This window comes from Marmota marmota, unplaced genomic scaffold (genome assembly GCF_001458135.2).
Source record: "Marmota marmota marmota unplaced genomic scaffold, marMar, whole genome shotgun sequence".
In the NCBI taxonomy this organism is placed as follows: Eukaryota; Metazoa; Chordata; class Mammalia; order Rodentia; family Sciuridae; genus Marmota; species Marmota marmota.
The window spans coordinates 29,647,997-29,669,922 of record NW_026000082.1 but is presented as its reverse complement, the minus strand read 5'-3'; the positions used below and the strand labels follow the sequence as shown (position 1 = coordinate 29,669,922).

At 47.1% G+C, this 21,926-nt stretch overlaps 1 protein-coding gene across 3 annotated transcripts in view; it reads right to left on the bottom strand.

Moving 5' to 3' along the window:
• The window catches only part of Csmd2 (CUB and Sushi multiple domains 2), a 546,044-nt gene that overhangs the window by 169,340 nt on the left and 354,778 nt on the right, over window positions 1-21,926 (bottom strand). For all 3 annotated transcript variants that reach the window (XM_048815794.1, XM_015485297.2, XM_048815793.1), the window contains 6 exons: window positions 20,271-20,465; window positions 9,777-9,915; window positions 8,678-8,865; window positions 7,527-7,715; window positions 7,225-7,341; window positions 952-1,167 (listed from right to left, as the gene is read on the bottom strand). In XM_048815794.1, coding sequence (XP_048671751.1) covers window positions 952-1,167; window positions 7,225-7,341; window positions 7,527-7,715; window positions 8,678-8,865; window positions 9,777-9,915; window positions 20,271-20,465 — 1,044 coding nt within the window. The remainder of the gene's footprint in view (window positions 1-951; window positions 1,168-7,224; window positions 7,342-7,526; window positions 7,716-8,677; window positions 8,866-9,776; window positions 9,916-20,270; window positions 20,466-21,926) is intronic.

Below are 21,926 nucleotides of genomic sequence, written 5' to 3'. Positions count from 1 at the left end.
GTAGATGGCAAGCAGGATGGGGTGGCATTCATGGGCCAGGGACCTGCCTGGCGCTTCTAGAGACAGCATAGAAACGACTGTCTCTTGTCCTCCAGGGCATCTCCCTTCTGGGATGCAGTCCTCTGGGGCTGTGTGGAGGAGGAGCATCTCTCTCATTTGAGTTGAGGTACACTGGTTGGGTATGTCCCATCAGCCAGGACTGCCCTGGAACATGGCAGGTGGCTTCTGCCTGAGGGCCGGGTTCGGGGGTGTTAGGGCTAAGCTGGGCCACATCCCTGTTCCTAGAGGCTGACATCTCCTGCCCATCCTGGGAGGAATCCATCTGGCATTCTTGCTCTTGCTGAAGGTAGGGGTGGGTTAGGGGGCCCTGGGGCACCTTGGGACAAGCATGGGGGGCGGGGGGAGGAGGGCTTCACATGGGAACATGTTTCCCTGAATGCCAAATGAAAGAGGTTTCTTTTCAGGATTCCTAGACACAGAGATAAATATCTATTACTACAAAATTAGCATTGATGAAGAAGCACCCAAATGAGACTAAAATACTCCTGTATGTTAATTTCACACCCTTTCTTCTTCTTTGTTAATTACTGGAGTTGTAAAATAGTGGAAGTGGAATCAAGAGAAGAATTTGGAATTACTAGGGCAGGAAGGGACATTTGTGAATCCTCTAGGAGCTATTTGAAGCCACCAGCTGGGTAGGTCATGTTCAGAGCAAATCCTGAATCAGAGTAGGAGATTCCTCAAGGAACCTGCTAATTCCTTCCAAGACCATTATACAGAAGTTCTTCCATGGATCTAATCGAAATATCTTTAGCTGTAGCATTGAGGTCATTCTCTCAGAGACAGGGGAGTGATTACTGTACATCTACTAGAAGACCAGAGTCTGGCAGCAGAAGGAGAGAGAGAATGGTGCAGCGGTCTCCTCTCCCCAGGGACCCCCACACTTTGTACCTGAGAAGGTGATGTTGAATCCTTCGTAGGACATGGAGAAGTCGGAAATGAAGCGGACCTGAGCCGTGAAGTTGCCATAGAGCCCGGCACTGATGGGCGCGGGCAGCCGGGAGCCGGTCAGCTGCCTCAGGGGCTGGGTGAAGCTGCCGTTCTCGGTGAGAAGGAGGTAGTCGTGGCCACTCTCCAGGTGGAAGGTGTGGAAGGTAAAGAACACACCTGCAGAGAGACCAGAGGGGTCCAGCTGGCCGCGGGGAGGCGGCTGAAGCAGCCCAGTTTCGAGGCAGGACCTGCCCAGACCTTTCCTATTTGCACCTACCTGTCAGTGTGTCCAACTACAAGCATCTGTGGATCAACATACCAGTGGATGGACCTGAACTTGCCATGACCCAAAGACCCAGGCAGGGAGATGGACAGCTCTTTATGGCTGTCAGCATTTGAAAGGGGGATTTATGGCTCAGTTTGAGAGGATGCTTCATAGCCAGTCATTAATTCATCCAGCAAATATTTGCATATTTGTTGAATATGTCCCATGGCTGGGATCCAGGGTGAAGTGCAAGGGGATTCACGAGGCATTAGACAAATGGCTACAAAATGGAACTATGAAAACTCTAAGGAAATGTAGATCAGCGTGCCAGGGGGCGACATGGACAGCCCTTCACAGCAGGAAGGGGGAGTGGGGGGCAGCTTCAGAAACACAGGAGTTAACTGGGGAAGGTAAGAAAGAGCATCCTAGATACAGGACCAGCCCATGTCAAGGGACAGAGAAGGTGTCCCTCCCAGGGCTCTGTGGTGGGAGATAACTGGAAACTGAGGCTGGAAAGGTAGGTGGGGCCAGTCAGTCACTGTTCTGGAGGTCATAAGAAGCCTTCCTATCCAGAGTACATCAAATTTCAATTCCAGTAAGATGTTGGTGACCGTGAGGAGGATGAAGTGGAAGAAAAGGAGGCCGGAAGAACAGGTGGAATGTGGGCTGATGTGCACTGGACCAGTGTGGACGGGGCTTGTGGGAGGGGCTTAAATGAACTTGCTTCCTGAAAATTCCTCGGGTGTCCAGCCTCATCTGTCCTACGTCGACACTAGGGGAAAATGAGGCACAAAGGCATGAAGTCATTTGTCCAGGGTAATTCATCTGGCAGGTAGTACAGCTGGGCATCTGAGGCCTCACTGCTGAGCCACTCCAGGATGTCGCCTCTTAGGCCACAAAAGGAGACAGGTGGGAGGGTGGCAGGTGCTGAGAGGGTCGGTAGTGAGTAAGGTTATGGAGCAGCAGGAACTTAACACCCAAAGCAGCTCTCAAACTTGTCCAGGTGGCAGCAGCTGTACTTGCTTGGGTACAGATGTCAATGCAAGGCCTCCAACAAGTCTGTGTTCATGGGGACATGTGTTATGATGGTGCCAGGAAAGTTGCACTGTTAGACTGGGAGTGCTGGGCCCAGCTGCTACTCAAAGTGTGGTCCATGACCAGCTTGCTAGAAATGCAGAATTACCTCTGTTTGATTTATAGGCACCTAAAAGTTTGAGAAATACTTTCCTAGATAATTACTGATGAAGTTTTAATAAATGATGATGGATCCAAGCCTGTAATAGAGCATTTTAAAAGTTTTATTATTCTTGCCTCCCTGTGGATAAGATCTGGTGATCCTGGAGTATTGGAGCTTCTCTGAGTAGGGTTTGGAGAGACATAGCCTAGCAGAGGTGGTAGGTTGTGGTTTGCAAATTACTGGTTTGCAGGCAATCGAGATGCAATTATGTATCTATTTGTTCAAGGATATGGGTCTTAAGCACCTACCAAGTACCAAGCCTAGTGCTTAAGAAGAGAAACAACTTTTGGTTTCGTAGAGGAGACAGATACATCAATGGTGAGAATCCAGCATGGGGCATGAGGAAGGACAGGGAACTCTGCTTTGAGGGCTTCACATAGGGACACGATCCTTGGCATAAGAGATGTGAGCATGTGCAGAGGAGGCATGTGGACATGTGTGCCTCCATGTGTGCTATACTCCTGACACACAAAATGTGTGCAGATAACTACTGAGCTTGGGAAATGTATGTGCCCCCTCCTTGCTAGAACATCAGGTTGGGTGGAGAGCGGGTCAGATACAGTAGCAGGATGAAGCACCAAGCTTTGCACTGTTCTTCTAGCATGCAAATACAGCCCCTCCGAAGGAGTAAACATTTGGCAGGGATTCTAAGGATGAGCAAACAACCGAGATGAAACCCATGGGGTTCCCAGCTGTGCTGATTGCTTGGGGCTCTTTTGGCCGTTGTGAGAAAATGAAGACATTGTCACAGAAACAGAGAGGCCCCATGTTGGAGTTTGAATCCAGATTTGGTGTGACAGATGTACACACTGGAGTGAACTGGGCAGAACAGTAGGAGTGATATCAACCCTGCACCAGGGCAGGAAAGGCAGGGATCAAACGCCCGTCTACCAGCTGAAGGCCTGCATCCAGAACTGCATGTGTGTGTCCTTAGCTGCGTGTGTGGATGCTGATCCCTCCCTCACAGGTGGCACATTGGGATGGCATATACAAAGTCCGAAGCCCTGGCCCTCATCAGGTGAGCACCCACAGGTGTTTTCTGCTCGGCTCAGCCCAGCCCCAGATGACCCTGTGGGTTAAGAAGCTGCAGTCCTGGGGTCTCTGCAAGGGCACATTCTCCAGCCTCCTGAACTGCCCACTCCCTTGGAGTGGCCAGCTGGGCAATTCTGAGTTTCCTAAAGTTTAGAATTTCCCCAGCTGGAGTGTTTGGGGACAATCCAAGTCAGCAGCCTAGCGGTTTGTTCACCCAACATATTAGGAGCAGAGATTGAGTAGAAGGATCTGGGGTCAGACGCGTGTCTCCAAATACCTCTGGGGTTCCTTGGGTGCCAGGTGTGGAGCTGGGCAGGCAGAACTGCAGGAAGCAAAAGAGTTCAGGTCTGTGGGCAGGTGGTGAAAGTTCAAGTGGGGTGAGGCCTGGGGAAGAACGGGGGTCTGTGGGAGATCCCCAGGAGGGAAGCTCAACCTGGATGCTGGAGAGAGGAGGACAGGGGAGGCTGGTGAGAGGAAGCGAGCATGGAAAGTTGAAGAGCTGGTCAAGCAGAGAAGAAAGAACTTGGCAAGCTCCGGGGCCTGAACAAAGGCCTGTGGAGGCTGAACTCTGAGGACTCAGCATGAGGCCCAGAAAGGCAAGGCAGGCTGAAGGGCTTGGCTCACTGCCTTAAGCCCTGGGGCCCTGTGCTAAGGGTTAGGGGAAGTCAGGGTTCTGAGGAAGAAGCAGTCACTTATTCAGGCATGATTGTTGGTTCTCTGCGTGAGCACATTTCATCCTAGCTAATTCCTGTTCCTTCTGGAAGACAAGCTTATGTCTCAGATCCAGGCCTCCTGCCTAACCCCCTGGGCCAGGCTGCAGATGTGTGTTCTACTACACAGAGATGCTGCTGCTCTGAGCTCTGTGTTTAGGCTGCCTGTCTAGCCCTGGACCATAAACTCCTGAGGGCAGGCATCAATAAGCATTTGTTAAGTAGTTGATGAGCTACACTGACTTCTAAGCAAAGACATAGAGGAACATTCACCCTGATGATCTCAGTTGCCCCTGTACAGAAAATCATGACCACAGAGGTTGTCCCTCCAAGGACTCTAGGGGGCTTCCCTGGACTGCCTGGAGGGTCTTGCCTTGCCTGGAGAAGCTCTGGGACATCTGAGACCTGGCCAGGGAAGGGCTCATCTAGACCAAAGTGAAGCACTTAAGTACACATGATGAAATTAGAAATAATTTTCTTTTTTTTTTTTTGTACAAATAGCATATTTTACATGCAATATATATTCATTGCTCAAAATCAGGAAAAAAAGCAAAAATGAGAATAATAAGAGAAAACTAGTGTTAAAATCTTTGGGTAAATCTTTTAGACCATTTTCTGTGCAAATATCCTCCTTAGCAAAAACTATCTTTTAGCAAGCTTTGTTTCTTAACAATTTTTGCCACCACTTCCATAGATCTGTAAATATTCTCCCATTTTTTCCTAGTTTTTCATTCCATGAACATTCCCCAGCTGGAGTTTCAGGGACAATCCAAGTCAGCAGCCTAGCAGTCTGTTCACCCAACATACAACTGTATGTTTATTTCATGCTTTCTTACAGATGCCCATTTGAATCGTCCCTAAGTTTTCAATATCATAAATAAATGTTTTAGGGGACACTTTGGCTGTTATATCTAAATGTGTGGTTTTACTTATTTTCTGCAGGTAAATTTCAGTGTGTGGAATTGCATGTCTAGAGGCATGTATCTTTTGAAGACTTTTGATTCCTATCACCAAACCACCAGGTGAGGAGGAAGGGCCTACTTTTCTCCTCCTTTCCCCATAGTGAAGCTTTTCTTTGATGACTTGAAAAGGAAGATGGGATTTTGCTACCGGCTGAAATTGCATTTCTTTCATTATTGATGGGGTTGATATTTTTCAATTTGTGTTTTTGCAATTAGGAAGCATTTGTTTATAGTTTTGCTCTTTCTGCAGGCTGGTGGGCCAGGCTTCTTTCTCTTAGAAATTCTAAAGAGCTCTGTATGCACTAGGCTGGTAATCCTCAGTCAATTATATATATTGCAGATATTTTTGTCTATTTACTATTTGACTTTGCATTTTTTTATGGAGCTTTCTTTACATAAATCCTATTAAAGTTTTACTTAATTGAATCTAACAGTCTTTGCCTTTGCAGATTCTGCTTTGGGTGTTCAGGAAGGTGCTTTCTCAGCTGAGGTTAGAGATCCATGTTTTCCTAGTGCTGGAATGTATGTGGCTAAATGTATAAAGTATGGATTGGATTTTTTTTTAAAAAATCCTTTTAAATTTTTTTATGGGGGCATTGTAATTATACACAATAGTGATATTCAGTGTGACATATTTGTGCATGCATATAACATAATTTGATCAGTCTAATTCCCCAGTACCTCCCCTTTCCCTTTCCTCCTCCTTCCCCCTGATCTTCTTCCTCTACTCTACCGGTCTCCCTTCTACTTTTTTTTTTTAATTTGTGCCTTTTAATTATACATTATACATAAAAGTGGGATTCATTGTTCATGGACATAGCATAATTTGGTTGATTTCATTAAGATCTTTTCCCCAATGGTTAAGCTCACTGTTTTAACACCATTTATTAAATTCTTTTCTTCAAATGAAATGACACTTTAATCATATGCTGAAGTCTGTCTCCCTCTCACTCATCCACAAGCACATGCGTGTGCACACACACACACACACACACACACGGGGGGGGGGTTGTTTCTGGATCTTTATCGTCCCTCACTGATTTGAATGTCCACTCCTGTGCTCCTGCCATGCTGCTCACATTTTTCTTAGCCCATAACAACATTTGAATATCTGGAAAGGGTATTCTTCCACTTCATTCCCCTTCTCCTGGGGCTCTTCTTTTTCCTGGTTTCTTCTAGATCAGAGGTTCTTAATTAAAGGCATGCCTCGGAGTATACATGTCCTCAAAATGTACATGCCTGGTTTCTACCCCCAACGTAGAGAAGCAATGCCTCTGGGGTGGAGCCTTGGCATTAACTCAGCATTAACATTGCCAGACCAGGGGCAGGAGACAGCACCCTACAGAGGCTCTGGAATAACCTTCCACACCTGTGGGGTTCCCGCAGCCCCAGTATCTCCCACATGGGTGGCATTTAAAGCATATTTGTTGGATGAAAGAGTATATTAACTAATGCTTATTTATAACCAGCACCCTGACTTTGAACTTGGGCTCCCAAAGACCACTTAGGTTAGGGGAGCTGGGGCAACAGCGCAGGAGGAACATGTATGCATGTTCGGGGAAGAGCTGAGCTACACGAGAAGGGAATTACTGTGTTCAGAATCTGAAGGGGTGATACGAGGCAGAGGAAGCAGAGGTGCCCTCTGTTCTTCCAGGACATAGGAAAGGGACATGGGTTTCAGAGCCACCTAATAGGCTATAAGGAGGGAAATGAACCATCAAAAATGATAGTATGTGACTACTGTGGAAGGGGTGGGAGACATCCCCACCGGAGGTGTTTAGAGAGGATTCCTGGCTCTGATGGGATGGATTCCATGGTTGGTTACCAGTATGATCTCTTTGGCAATTTTGGATTCTCAACAATATTTATTGAATGAGTTCTGTGATTCAAAGAGATGAGAGGTTCTGCTGAGAAATATTCAGACTGTGCTTACACATCACTCTAGGGAAATCCCCATTGAGGTTGCCTTGACCTGGGAGCTTAGGGCCTGACCTTGGGTCACTTCCCAATATTTGCCCAAACACTTACCCTTGCCATGCGAGGTTTCGATAACCCAAGTGCAGTTCAGGTTGTTGGGGTAGAAGTCAGGGAAGCCTGGTGACAAGATGGTCCCACTGGAGCCTTGAATGAAGCCACCACAGAGAGCTACAGAAGTGAAGAGGGCAGTGAAGACCAGAGTGGCTCAGGGAGCTACGCCACGTGCTCTAGGTACCCGCTGCCCCACCTCTTCCCCAAGCCCCCATCTTCCCTATGGGGTCCAGGAATCAGTGGCCGTCTCAGCTCCTGGTTTTCCTGGCAGGAAAGGCATTTGTCCCTTTGATGGGCCTCACCTTCACAGCTGGGCAGAGCTCGACTCCACTGGAAGTTGGGCTCACACTCCAGGGGCTCCCCGTCACTCAGTGTGTAGCCCGAGTCACAGCTGAATGTCACCAGAGCGCCCACATAGAAGTCATTCCCGTGACGCTGTCCATTGACAGGGATTCCTGGATCCAGACAGTGGTCTGACTGCAGTGTGATAGCTGGAAGAAAGAGGTCACAGCTGGAATAGAATGTGCACCATCCCCACTGAGGGACACCAGCTGACCCAGAGAGAGGAGGGATTTACAAAGGGCTGAAGTTGCTATTAGCACTCACGAAATGTGGCCATTATTTTTTTGTGGAGAGGATGTCTAAAGACCTATCTCTTTTTCTTCCTTTTTTAAAAAAATTATTATTATGGTATTAGGGATTAAACCCAGGGCCTTGCACACGCCAGGCAAGTTCTCTATCACTGAGCTACAACCCCAACCCTTTTGATTTTATTTTGAGACAGGGTCTCTTTAAGTTGTTGAGGCTGGCCTCCAACTTGCAATCCTCCAGCCTTAGCCTCCTGAGTAGCTGGGAGTGCAGGTGTGGGCCATGGGGCCTGGCTTGAAGACCTCTCTCTTGAATAGGAGATCACTTGCTTGTTGGTTCATTCATTAATAAACATTAGCTGGGCATCAGCTGTGGTGCAGGTGCTAGGCTAAGGCTTAGGGATATAAACATGAATAAGAAATGACCCTGTACTCATGGTGCTTCCAATCTTTTCTACTTTGGTCTGCAAAGAATTGCAGTGACATGGATCCTTTAAATCAAGGGGAGAGGTGCAGAAGATGATGTGAGAGGGCAGTGTGAGTGAGAGCTGCCATTCCACTTCAAGTTCATGGTTCATCAAATACTCTGTCCCCAGAGTGCTGGCGCCGTGGCACCCAGTCACCTGCACCCAGAGGAGGCCATGGAGTATGAACATGGGATCCAGCATGAAGGTCATGAGCAACTCTTAGCTCCTATGATCCCTGAGTGATGCTGAGAGTAAGGGAGTACCTTCCAAAGGGGACAGCCTAGCCAGGAGTGCCACGGGATGGCTGGATCTGGTCTTACTGGTGCACAGCCCCAGGTCCCTTCACCCGCCTGCGCCAACCTTGTCATCTGCCTCCCTCTCCTACTCTATGAGACTCACTCTCATAGCGGAGCTGAAAGCCGATGTCCGAGTGGCTCTTGTCCGTAGAGAAGAGGAGGTAGAGGTAGTTGCTGGTGCTGATGAGAAACTGGGGGACCTGCGTCCCGTGGTAAACCCCGATCAAGGGCGCTGAGTATGTCCGTCCATCTCGTACTTCCAGGGTGTCATAGTTGACCTCAGTTTTAAATCTGTCAAATGACGCAAGTGAAGACCTCTTGAGAAACCCAAGGCTTATTAATTTGCAAATGATGAAAACCCTGCCTGACTCAGTGCTTCAGACACCCAGAGTTTGGCAGGCTGGGGTCTTTTAATATAATTTGGACACATTTACTAGTGATATGGCAAGGACCTTCTCTACTGAGCTTTGCCCTTCGTCCTCCTTGGTCAGATGCAGCTCTCCAATCTTCTCTACGGCCTGGGTTCTTAAGACCTGGAGGCACCAGGCCTAGCTCCTAGGCCAGGAGTCAATAAACTAAAGCCCCAGGACCAAACATGGCATACAGCCTGAGAGCTAAGAATGGTTTTTACATTTGGTAAAGGATGTTTGAAAACAAAGAAGCAAAAAATAATATGCATCAGAGATCTGAAAGTGAGCAAGAAACCCAAAAAACCTAGCAGATTTACTATCTGCTCCTTCCCAGAAAAATTTGCAGACTGCTGTTTCAGGTCATGGATGCTTTGTCCAGAAGAAGTTTGTATCCATATCTCCCACTGAGGGGCAGAGGCAGGGTGGGAGTAGACGTGGGGCATGTGGAGGATTTGGGACCAAGGTCAGGAAGACCACCCTCCTATTAGAAGTTTTGGAGTTACAGTCCTCGGATGCCGTGCCTGGCTTCAACATCTGATGGTGTCCATCTGCCACTCTCCATCCTTGGGGGTTAAGAGAAGGGCAGGCTTTGGCATCCTGAGTGAGAGCCCAGCCTTCTCCCCTGTCCAGTCACAGGACCCCCACAGCACAAGCCAAGCCCAAGGGCAAAGCCAGGGAGTCCTCCCCCCAGGGCAGTTGGCCCCAGTGTCCTCTGATGGTGCCTTAACAGTACTGGCGTCTGCCCCTCCCCTCACTCCATCGCCCTGTCCCCCAGGCCGCAGTGCCCAGCACCTGTCAAAGGTGATTTTGATGGGGTAGCCTGGCTGGGCTTCGATCACCCAGGCACAGCTCAACGCATCCTTGTAGAAGCCAGGCCAGCCGGGAGAGAGGATGGTGCCGCTGGGCGAAGTCAGGTGGCCACCGCAGGGAGCTGGGAGGACAGAGGGAGAGAAGCTGCATTCTTGGGGGACAAATGAATAAGCACACAAAATACATCTCTATCCACTAGACCAGCCAACAAGGATCGTCTCTGTTTTTATGGAGAGTTACATAAACTATAAACTGTGAGTTTTGCCTATCGGAACCTTCATGATGGGCTGAGTTACGTCATTGGGAAGTTTATTAAAGGCCAGAGGGGAGAAATGAAAAGAATCCTTTAAACAAAGCCCTTTACTCAGTCTAGAAGGGCAGAAGTGCAGCGAAATCTGGGTCATACTGGCTTTTTCTCTGTTCCTTACTCAATTGTCAGGCCTAAGGCAGAGGCATTGTTGGGCCTACCTCCTCCTATCCACACTAGGGAGCGGCCAGTCCCCACTCAGCTTGGGGTGCAGGCACTAATACTGATCTCTTTCACAGCTTGGTATCCCCAGAATTTAACACAGTGCCTGGCCCACAGTCATCTATGACTATCGAATAAATGAATGAAAGGATGGATCAATGTAGCCATTGCAGCAACTCCACAAGACGCTGACAGGCCTTGCCACGTTTCCTGGCTGTCCCTGGTCTTGCAAAGCCTGTCCTCTCCTTTCCTTGGCCTCCCATCACTCAGCTCCCCCATTCTCACCTGCATCTTCCCGTCACTCCTGCCTGACCCTGAAACTAGATCCTGACTCCTGTGGTGGACATTAGGGCCATTCCAGGACTCTTCCTCCAGGGCCCACAGTAGATTTCATGGCCCACTCTTTGGAAGTGGAAGCAAGGTCACGTGACTGCTTGGACCAATAAAATGAGACAGAAGAGCTGCGCATCACGCCAAGGAGGAAACAGTAGGAACCAGGGCATGACTTGCCCTGTTTCCTGTCTCTCCACAATGGAAGCAGGTGTCAAGATGGCAGACCCATCTGCCCAGACCTTTAAATGACTCCAACGAGCAGATCCGCTGTTCACCTGAATTGAACTACAGAGCTCAAGTGCTGTGTGATCCTGTTCTTCGGCCATCCTGTTCTTCTGGGGTTGTCTGTTTACAGTCTACCCGCTCAGGGCTGATGATGAGGGTGGCATCACCACCCACCGCTAAGGCTGTCACCTCTGTCAGCACCACTGTCCCAGATCAAGCGCTCCCTTCACATCACACATTCAGATGCACACATAGTCAGGTTCACTCTTCAGGAAACAAATGCTCCTGTGAGGCTGGCACAATTATTAGCTCCTAAGGAAGCTGAGGTGTCTGGAGGTTCAGGAACTGGCTGGGGTTTGCAAGTCATAGAGTCTGAATTCAGACTGGGGCAGCAGAGAACCAGGATCATAGTATAAGCAGCCTCCTGGTTTTAAAGGAACCCCTGTTTCCTTTGGACCGTCTTTCTGAGGAGCTACGGGAGGCCAGAACATTCCTTAGCAGAACTAAGAAAGAATTAAATGAGCTACAGGGTGCTGCTCTCTTTGCAAAATTTTGTAGATTTCTCCAGGTAACCAGTTTCATAGATTACAGCCAAATGAACTTCTGTTCTTCCCTCCTCTCTTTATTTTGTGTTAGCATTCACACATCACAGAGAACATTTGGCCTTTGGTATTTTGGGACTGGCTTATCTCACTTCGCATGATAGTCTCCAGTTCCATCCATTTACCAGCAAATGCCCTGATTTCATTCTCTGTGGCTGAGAAGGGGAATGAAGGGAAGGGAGGGGGAATGGGAATGTGTAAGAGAGTAGAATGAATCAGATACAACTTTCCTCTGTTCATATATGAATACACGAACAGTGAAACTACACATCATGTACAATTATGAGAATGGGATCCTAATTAGAATAAGTTATACTCCTTGTATGTATAATATGTCAAAGTACATATTACTACTGTCATGTATATCTAAAAAGAACAGTAAATTTTTTAAAAAAGAATACCGCCAAATGCACCCAATTCTTCTTTTCTCAATTCTATAACTTTCTGGAATTATCTAAAATAGTTATCAATAGTCTTAATAGAAAATTATATTAGGAACTTTAACAAAGATAATGATGATGATGATGATGATGATGACGACAACAACAACAGGAGCTGTCAACTCTTCATGTGTATTATCACATCTAAATGCACATGCCTTGTGAAGTCATTATCCCCACTTTCCAGGGGGAGAAAATAAGGCCAAGCCAGTTGAGACACTAGATCAAGGACACTGAGCTCTTGAAGCTGGAGCTGAGACTTAACCTTGAGACCTCTGTCTCCAAGTCCCTCTGCAAGTGTTTGGACAGCTCACCAAGTGCTAGGACTTGATGTGTACTATTGAGTGACAACTGCAATGATAAAAGACACACACATTATGGTCCTCATTGCATAGAAGGGGGTCATTACCCCATTTTGGTGAATGGAGGCATAGAGACTAAGTAATGACACATTACTTACATCATCAGCATTGAGGGAATAAACCACATATGTGTATTGTCATTTCTGGGGAACACCAGTTTTCAAAATCCATCTATCATCTCACTGAACCTCCTAATGCTTCTCTCTCCTCCTTCAATGGACATGTTAGACCTTGAAGGTGGGGGAGCTGTGCCTGTTGCTACGTCCCAAGGTTCTCAGGCAGGCACGGGGTCTCAGCAGTGAGCTGAGGCTCTTTCCCGGCTGTAGATCAGCACAGGCTCAGCATCTCTGGTCGCTGAACTGTGACCTCTGTAGTTAATCTCCAGGAATCCCTGGACTACCCAGTCACTATTGCCTCCCCAGCACTCTCCATGCAGGGTATCTGTCTCAACACAACCCTCCCATAACCTGCAGGGAGGGAAACACAGCCCCTTCCTTTGGTGGACACCAGTTGGTTTTATCTGCTCTATTGCTTCATTAGTTCTCTTAGTTAATGTCTTCTTCTGCTCCTGTGAGTGCCAAATGACCTCTCTATTAACTCAGTTCTTCACTTCCTGTTGCTTGTCTTGATACTGCAGGGAGAGTGGTAGTTGCCGGGCTGGGATCTGGAGGGGAGGATTCTAAATGCAATTGTCCCTTAAACACTTGAAAAGATGCTCAACTTCATTTTTAATAAGAACAATTCATTCTAAAACTATAATGAGACATTATTTCTCATCCATCAGGTGGGCAACACCCAAAGTTTGAGGTCATAGAGGCTGCAAAAGCCAGGAATTCTGGTGATTTGCTGGTGGAAATAAAAAATGGCAGACCCCTATGGAGAGAAATGTGGTAATAAACAGCAAAATTCATATGCATTTACTCTCTGACACAGCAATTCTATTTCTAGAACTCTGTCCCAAAGATCTACTGGCAAAATGTAAAAAAAAAAGAAAAAAATACACATTTATTTGCACAAGGCTATACAAGACAGCACAATTTGTAATAGCAAAAGAATGAGAACAGCTCAAATTTTAGCAATAGGAATCTACTGAATAAACTAGGGTAATCAATGAAACAAACTATTTATGTAGCTGTAAAACAAAAAACAAAGAATATGCTATACAATGTTATGGAGTGGTCCCCAGAATATATGGCCGAGTGAATAAAAGCAACATAGAGAATACTGGGTAAAATTTGATTCTATTTATCTAAGAAAGAGCTAATATTAAAAGTCAAATTAATGTTAAAGTATTAATGTTCAATCAGATTAATAATGAATAAAAAAGTAAACCAAAACCAAAGGTTTATCCATGGACAAAGGGAGGGAACAGGGCAGAAAGGGTAGGTTATAAGCAACACTTTCCCCAAATGTATCTTCTTTTATAGATTGAACTTTGGAACTATGTAACTATTTTATATAAATAAAAAGAAAAATTAAATTTGATATGCACCAAGAATTTGAACACGATACTATATCAGTTGGTAGCATAATCACACAGGAAGAAACTACTTAAAGGAGATTTTAAAACAGTAATCTGATAGCTCATCCTTGGTAGGATATCAAAGAACAAAAGAACTAAAAATGATGAATAAGGAGAAGATTATTTTCAGTAGTCATGTTGTTGGTAATACTGGCGTGGCCGCTCTGAGATTCTTGGGTATGTGTTATGATGGGAAGTGACAATGGTATTTAGGACCTTTTACCTTTTAGCAACAGTGCAATTCCTTTTTTTTTCTTTTATATTTTTTTAGTTGTAGATGGACACAATACCTTTATTTTTATGTGGTGCTGAGGATTAAACCCAGTGCCTCATATGTGCTAGGCAAACGACCTACCACTGAGCTATGGCCTCAGCCCTACAATGCATTTTCTTTTAAAAAGCATTTCTTAGTTGTCTTCAATGAGAAACCTCCAAAACAGGAACAACTTGAGAGTAATAAGCACCCCCAGTGTCCAGATTTTAAATATTGCCAGACACGGTGGTGCAAGCTTGTGATCCAGCTACTTAGGATGTTGAGGCAGGAGGATCACAGGCTTGAGGCCAGCCTGGGCAACTAGTGAGACTCTGTCTCAAAGACTAAAAAGGACCGAAGGTGCAGCTCAGTGATAGAGTGCTTGCCTAGCATATATGAGGCCCTAGGTTTGATCCTAAGGACTGAAAAAAAAATCCAATTTCTAAATGTCAGTTTCCTCTAAGGGACCAGGGCTCCTTGGAGAAATAACCGATTCTAGGTCAGGGGCAGAACATGTACGAGATGAGGTTGTGCCATCTTCAAAAGGCTCTCTCTGCAAAGAGAAAACTTGAGCATCAGTTAGAATAATAATTGCAATAGACTTAACATACAAAATATTACATCCATTGGACTGTAATGACATTTAAAAATGTTCAACTTTGGAAAATGTTAGGGAATTAACTCATTAATATGAAAACCTGCAAATAAAGGAAAATAAGTGTCTCTCCTAGACAGGAGAGAATTATACCTGTCACGAATTATATTATATTGTGTCATGAATTATACCTTAGAGTAAGTGAATAACTGATGAGGACAATTATTCTTTAAATATTTCAGCTTATCAAAGCAGAACTATAAAATGTTAGTATTTTGCAATTCCTGGGCTATGATCATCAATGACTTCTACTGTCCCCAAAAGAGAGGCAACCAGATGTTATTCACCTGCAATAAATACACAAAACCCAGCTTGTAAAATATTCTGGACGATAAATGGAAAAGGAATCTGAGTAAGTTTCTAGATCTTACTGACAATTGAAAGAAATATAAGAAACTCTCAAGGTAGCAATCAGCAAAATCCAGAATGTAGGAGACTCTGAAGAGTGGATGCCCTGACCTTCATCAATGTAAACACACACACCGAAAAAAAAAAAAAAATGAAAGAAGATAAAGAAAAATAGAAAACACAAGGGCAAGAATAGATACCCATAGATTAAGAAAGACTTGAGACAAACTAGTTCCTTTTAACCTATGAAATTAACTAGGATTCCAATTTTCAAAAACATATCACAAATGTATTAGCCAATCATGGATTGCGCTAAGTAATCATTTTTAATTTTTAGGATAATAGCATGGTGGTATGTTTTAAAGAGTTTATTTGTCAGACATGCATACTAAAATGTTGAGGATGCAATATTATGCCAAACATTTAGTCCAGAGTGAGTGAGGGGTCAAGGGGCAGTGGGTGGGGCCCTGGGTTTACAGTTGGAGCAGAGTGAGGAATGGACAGACACACGGGGTACTTTGTTTTGGTATAAGTTTAAAGTTTTCCATTAAAAAAAATGGTAAGACATAAAAAGGCAAGTGTGGTCACACACACATACATGGAAAAGAAAGTAGGGAGGGTCCTGCATGAATAGGGAGGAGAGCCCAGCACAGGACAGAAGGGAGGGCCTGTGCCTGACCCTGTGCCGGGCACACAGTAGATGCTCAACAGATATTTGCTGAAGGATAGAAATATGATTGCAAGGTAGAGCTACTAGGTGTTGTGGGCTGAGCTGTTCTTCCTGAAAGTCACAGATTGAAGCTTGTACCCTGAAGGTGACTGAATTTGGAGACGGGGAACATTCAGGGAGGTAAATAAGGTTCAATGAGGTAAAAAGGGCAGAGCCCCCCATCCAGCAGGGCTGGGGCCCTTATTAGAAGAGAAAGAGACCCGAGGTGGGCACACACAGAGGAAAAAGGCCATGGGAGGACCTAGAGAAAAGGTGGCCACCTGCAAGCCACCGAGAGAGGCCTCAGGAGAAGTCAGCACTACCCGCGCCTAGACTTGGCCCTCCACCTCCTGAAAATGTGATAAAAGGATGTGTCTACTGTGACACATGTGAGGGATGGTCACCTTCTCCCGATTTCTGATGCTAAAGTTGTGCAAGGGAAAGAGGAATTTGGAATGGTGGCAGAAGAGCATGCACCAAGAACAAGCCCTCCCCGTCTCACGGTGCCAGACGCTGCTCTGGACGTGGGTCTGGGCTTCTCCTAGCTTTTGCGTCACAGCCTATGGATGGGCACAGTATTTGCTTCAGTTCAAAGGACACACAGTGGTAGCTGGCTGAGAAGCCCACAGCTGGGAAGTGTCGGAGTCAGGACTTGAACCTGGGAGGCCTGGCTCTAGGGCCTTGGTTTCTAGACAGACAGGCGGGCCTGGGAATGCCACCTCTGCCCACTGTTTCTGTGGTGAGATGTTGGCTGCCTTTAGAGGGGTTTGGCTGACTACTTGTCCAGTGTGAGTGACCTCTGACCAGAATGACAGAAGTTCTTTATCCTGAAGCTAGAAGTGTGGCCTCCTACTCCCTCTCCACTCCCCACCTGAGCCTCTCACCACCCAGCCTTTACCCTTTTGTGGTAGAATGAAAGTAGAACCAACTTTGGACTTACATGGCTGTGAAAAATGTTCTGGAATCAGGGTACCTGAATTTGAACGCTGACTCTCCTCCCATTTACATAGCTGTGTATCTTGGGTGAGGGACTTAACCACTCTTTGCTTTCAGTTTCCTCCTCTGTGAAGTGAGGATAATAGGACCGACTTTAAAGGTTGTCATGAGGACTCAATAAGACAACGTATGTTATACAGCACATAGTAAGGGCTCAGTTAATACAAACCAGGTGATTTGGGGCAACTCAGTTCACCTCACTGGTTGTTAGACTTCTCATGTATAAAGTATAACAATAACTTTCTCAAAAGAGTAACAAGATTAATGAGATAATGGTAGAAACACAACAATCCCTTCACGATCCTTCCTTGGATGCCTATATGAGCTAAACCCATGGCTTAGATTTCTCGTGGGAGTGGAGAAAAACGGACATGTTTTATTATAGTAAAGCATTTGATGTGATACGGGAGAAAATATGTGGATATCTTTATACCGAATTCTTAAACCATTGTGCGCTAGGGGCTGGGGCTGGGGCATGAGGATTTTCACTTGGAACATGATTGGCCTGTGCGTTGTGTGAAAATTTTACAACCCCATGTATTCCCTTAAAACGTGAGACGTGAAAATGCACTCACTGTCCATTATTTATCTCCCTTTTCCTTGTGTATTTCTTGTAAGCAGGATATTTTCCTAAACTCAGTTTGAGAGTCTTTGTCTTTTAATAAGGAATCTAATTACCTCCTTAATTAAATAGCTGATACGTCCCTCTCACTGCTGGCATTTTGCTTTACGCCGTCAATTTCTGATGCTTCCATGGGGTGTCCTGCCTGCTTTGTCTTTCGTGAGAGGCAGAGTGTTTCCTTTTGTCTTAATTTTCTACTGGGATGTGGAAAGTAGAAAACCCACTTTTCATTCCATTTGTGGATGCTTTTAAGTCTTTCGTAAACAGGTTTTACACTATACTCTCTCAAGTCATAAAATTCAAGAAAAAGGAAAGGACCAGCTAGCCAGGGGCCTCCGCCACTTACAGGCTAAGAGCACCCTGGGCAGGTGGCCGAACTTCCCAGGTCCCAGTGGGGCAGTAACTGCACCTATTCCCTGGGCTGGTGAAAGGTTGAAATGAAGGGGATGTTTTTAAAACAATGAGGTGGGTTCTCCTTTAAAAATAAAAAGAAGAAGAAGAACGTGGGAGATGGTAGGGCGTTCTTAGGTGGCTTCACTTACTCCCTGGAAGTCTTTCTTAGGACGCTGTTGATTAAACATATGGAAACCCCCGACCCCATGTCTTCTGTACCCTAGATCCACAGTCATCAAGGTGCTGTCCACAGGCCAAACCAGCCCAGACATGGACATGCAGTCTAAGACCATTTTCACACGGCAGTGGCGGAATTGAGTAGACACCCTACAACACACAAGGTCAAAAGTACTTCATTTCTGGCCCTTGAAGAAAAACTTTGCCCACCCCTGCTTCCCATGCACCCAAGATCCTCCGATGACCCTCCTTCTTTCTAAATTTAGGAGGAGACATTTTCTCCCATGTCCTATCACAGCCTCTCAAAACCTAAGTGGCTCTTAGCATATATTAAAAGATCTTCTACAAGACATTAGCTCCTGCGTTTAATTGTCCACAAGGTGGAGATACTTAATCAAAAACAAAACTACAAAGAGTGGACAGGACAAAGACACTGACCACAAAGCAGGGACCCCCCCCAAGGCTCGGGCAAAAGGCAGCCAAGCAGCCTAGGAGGGCAGGTCCCCAGGGCTGCACCGTCCCACCCCATCCTAGGTTTCTATGCTGGGAGCAGCTGCTCCAGGCGACGTCTGCCCCTCGCTGTGCTTCTCTGAAGTGCTGCCCCCCAGATCCCCCACCCCAGGCTGGCACGCAAGGCTCGTCACTTGGAGGAAACTGAGCATGCTCTCCCTGTGTCGGTTCAGTGTCTCCAACAGGCGGCCCTTTATTTCAGGTGCCGACTGCCCCCAAGCAGACAGCATTTCCCCCCAAGTGGAGCAAGTACTGATGGGTCTGGTGAAGACAGGGTTAAAATCTGGTTAAAAGAAGGCTGGCAGCCACACTTATTGAGTACCACCTCTCCACCAGGTGCTGCTCCAGGAGCTGTGCGTGCTCAGAACAACCCACCGAGGTTCCACGAGTAACCTGCACTTGATGGGGTAACTGAGGCTCAGAGAGGTCAAGTGGCTTGCCCAGGGTGCCCAGCCAGGTAGGTTGCAAGGCAGAGGCAGCAGGAAGGATGGCTCTGAAGGCGTTTCATTGATGTGCTTCTGATTAGTGAGACTCTAGGTAAGAGATCATTCCATTCATTCATTCATTCCGTGATTCATCAGTCAGTATTGGCTGACCCTCTACAAGTGTCAAGCACTAGGCCAGGTGTGGGGATAAGAGGCCAAGGAAGATTCTCTAACCTTGTGCACTCACGTACCAGTAGAAGCATAGCTCACTGTTATGAGTACTTAACTTTATACCTGGGCTGGCCCTTTACATACACTGCTTATTATCATCCTGTCTGGTTATTTATTTTTATTTTTTTTTTCCAGCCAAAAGAGCAGAGGTCCAAAAGGAAAAGCAACTTGCTGGATCCAGCTCAGGATCCTCTGATTGGGAAGCCCACCTGGACCCCCTGCCATGTGTAGTGTGCTGGGTGGTCTCTATCCTCCCCCACACCCCCATCAGCCTGGGGGCAAAGCCCTCTCTGCTCCCTGCAGCTCTCCCATTTGTGGTGGGGCCATTCAGATGGGGAGTCAGGACTGAGGTCACCATCTTCTGCCCACCACAGAAGAGGAAATGAAAAGCTTTCTGTCCCCAAAAGATAGAATCACAGCCCCTGCCTCCTTAGATGACACTTCTGCCATTAAGGGAACTTTGGGGTGTGTGCACTCCTCATCCATGTTCCCAAACATTTATTGAGCACCGATTCTGTGCCAGGCACCGTGCTTGGTACACACATTTGACACGGTCCCTGCCCTTCATCTGTGCCTGCAATTTGGTTAAATAGATGGCTGGTCCCCGAAATCGACTCAAAAGCTGCCCTGTAGGCTGAGATAGGGTGAGGAGATGCCATAACAGGCCCAGAGCTTGCTGCGAGCCGTATTTCTTCTGGCTGGTCTACCCTGAGTTGCCGGGAGAGTGGCCACAAAGATATCAAGGCAGCATTTAACAGGGGCACAAAGGCCAGAACGGGAGAGAGCCCAGGGAGCTGGGGAATACGAGCACATGGAGAAGGAGAGAGAAGCAGCCGGGAAGACTGGGACGCTCAACGCTGCCAACGATGCTGGGCTCCCCTGGGCAGGCGCTGGGGCAGGGCTGCTACTGGCTGTGAAATGGAGAGTTCCCAGCTGAAACCAGAGGCATTTCTGATCCTGACCGTCCAGACCCAGCATTTTCTCCTGTGTAATCTCTGGTCCCAATTCAGGTTCCTATGCAGACCCTTCCTCTAAAACCCTTGCCACTCCAGGGATAGGGCAAGGAGTGGCCCTGGGTCATGGGAGGAAAGGATGGATGGATAGATGGATGGATGCAGAAATGGACCTCTGTGGTTCAGGTCACTCAGTCCCCCTGTGGAACCTGTCTGGCTGACAGCCACGGCCCCCGCCTGTGGGCACGTACCTTCGCAGCGCAGGACGGCACTGTTCCACACCACGCTGCCCTCCTTCAGGATGCAGGTGATGGTCTCCGAGCCCTGGGTCCCGAGGAAGCCTTCGTCACAAAGGAAGGAGATGGAGCTGCCCAGCTGAAGGCTGTCCCCAAACCGTTTGCCATTTACCGGAACACCAGGATCTGGGCACTCATTGTGTCGGAAGGCTGCATGGATGGGGGTCAAGGACAAGATTAGACAGAGCTGGTGTGTGGACCATAGCCAACAAGCTTCATCAACCAGACCTCCACCACTTCCCCAAGAACCTGCCATGATGGAAGGAGAGCTAGAACCCCTATAACCTGGGATCCCCAGGTTATGGCTGATAGGCCCTACTGGGTGTGAAGCAGGTGCTTGAGCACCCAATCCAACTTCATTTGAATGGGCACCTATAGATCAGGCACGTGCTCATTTATAACTTATCACAATTCCCTCCATCAGACATCGTTACCCTAGTTTATAGACCAGGAAACTGAGGCTCCATGTAGTCAAGGAGCAAATCTGTTTCCTCAATGTCAAATCCATTCCCTGCTTCCTTAACTTCACATGGTTATGGGATCACTCATGCTGCAGGGGAGCCGGCTCTCAATCCTGTGATGCTCATAGACACTAACATCATAAAGCAGGTGCCCTGGACTTAACCCTGTCTGAAGCTGTCCCCCTCATTTCCTTGCTTCTTGTCGGGCTGCTGCTCCCTCTGCCCAGGTGACTGCTAATGCAGTTTGGGGAAGAGCAAAGAGACGGCAGCACTGCAGATTCAATAGAGCTCTGCCTCTAATTAGTTCCACTGTCCTGGGTGACGTGTGCTATGGTGCCGAGCCTCAGTTTGCTGATCTGTAATTTGGAGAGCCTATTCAATTGCAGGGTCATGCGGATACAGGAATAAAACGCAAGTTGATTGGAATATGACAGAGGTGAGGGTTTGGTGTGGTGCCTGGTAGACAGTAGGTGCTCGTTAAGGATGATTCCCTTCCTCTCCTGCTCCCCTGCATGGAAGGATGCCCTTTGCTATCTCATCTCCACCAAGCCCACTTCCAGTCCTCCTCCCCCAGGAGTGCCACACAGCTCTATCCTGAAATATCTTTGAGGTTAGGCCCTATGGGTGTCTTCACTGTTTTAAGGATGGTGACCTCCCCGTGGAGACCAGGCTCCAATGAGTGCATGGGCAGGTGCCACTTCAAAGAACCCAATGCACAGCACATTGACATTCCCTGGTGATGGGGACACACTTGCACTCAGAACCACAAGTGACCCTGGAGGCGGTGGAATCTGGCTGGAGGCAAGAGCCCTACAAACCTGTCACCCTTCCCACCTCAGATGAGCTGCAGGAGCCTGTGACAGGAAGATGATTGGGATGGCTCTACAGGGCCTCGTCTGAGTCTCCCATACCCTTCCTTCTGAATTGCAAAGTCTGGGTCAGCCCAGAATCAGTTTCCCAACCTTTCATCACTAGCAACTATGATTGTGGGGTGCCCTGACAATTAGAGATATGGGGAGGGAAGAAAAGTGGTACTTGGGGTTCAGGAGTCCAGACATTTTCTATTAAAACCTCTTAGCAGTTGCCCACACGTATGTACATGTTCACATACCTGTGCACACACACAGATGTACACACACATGCATACAGA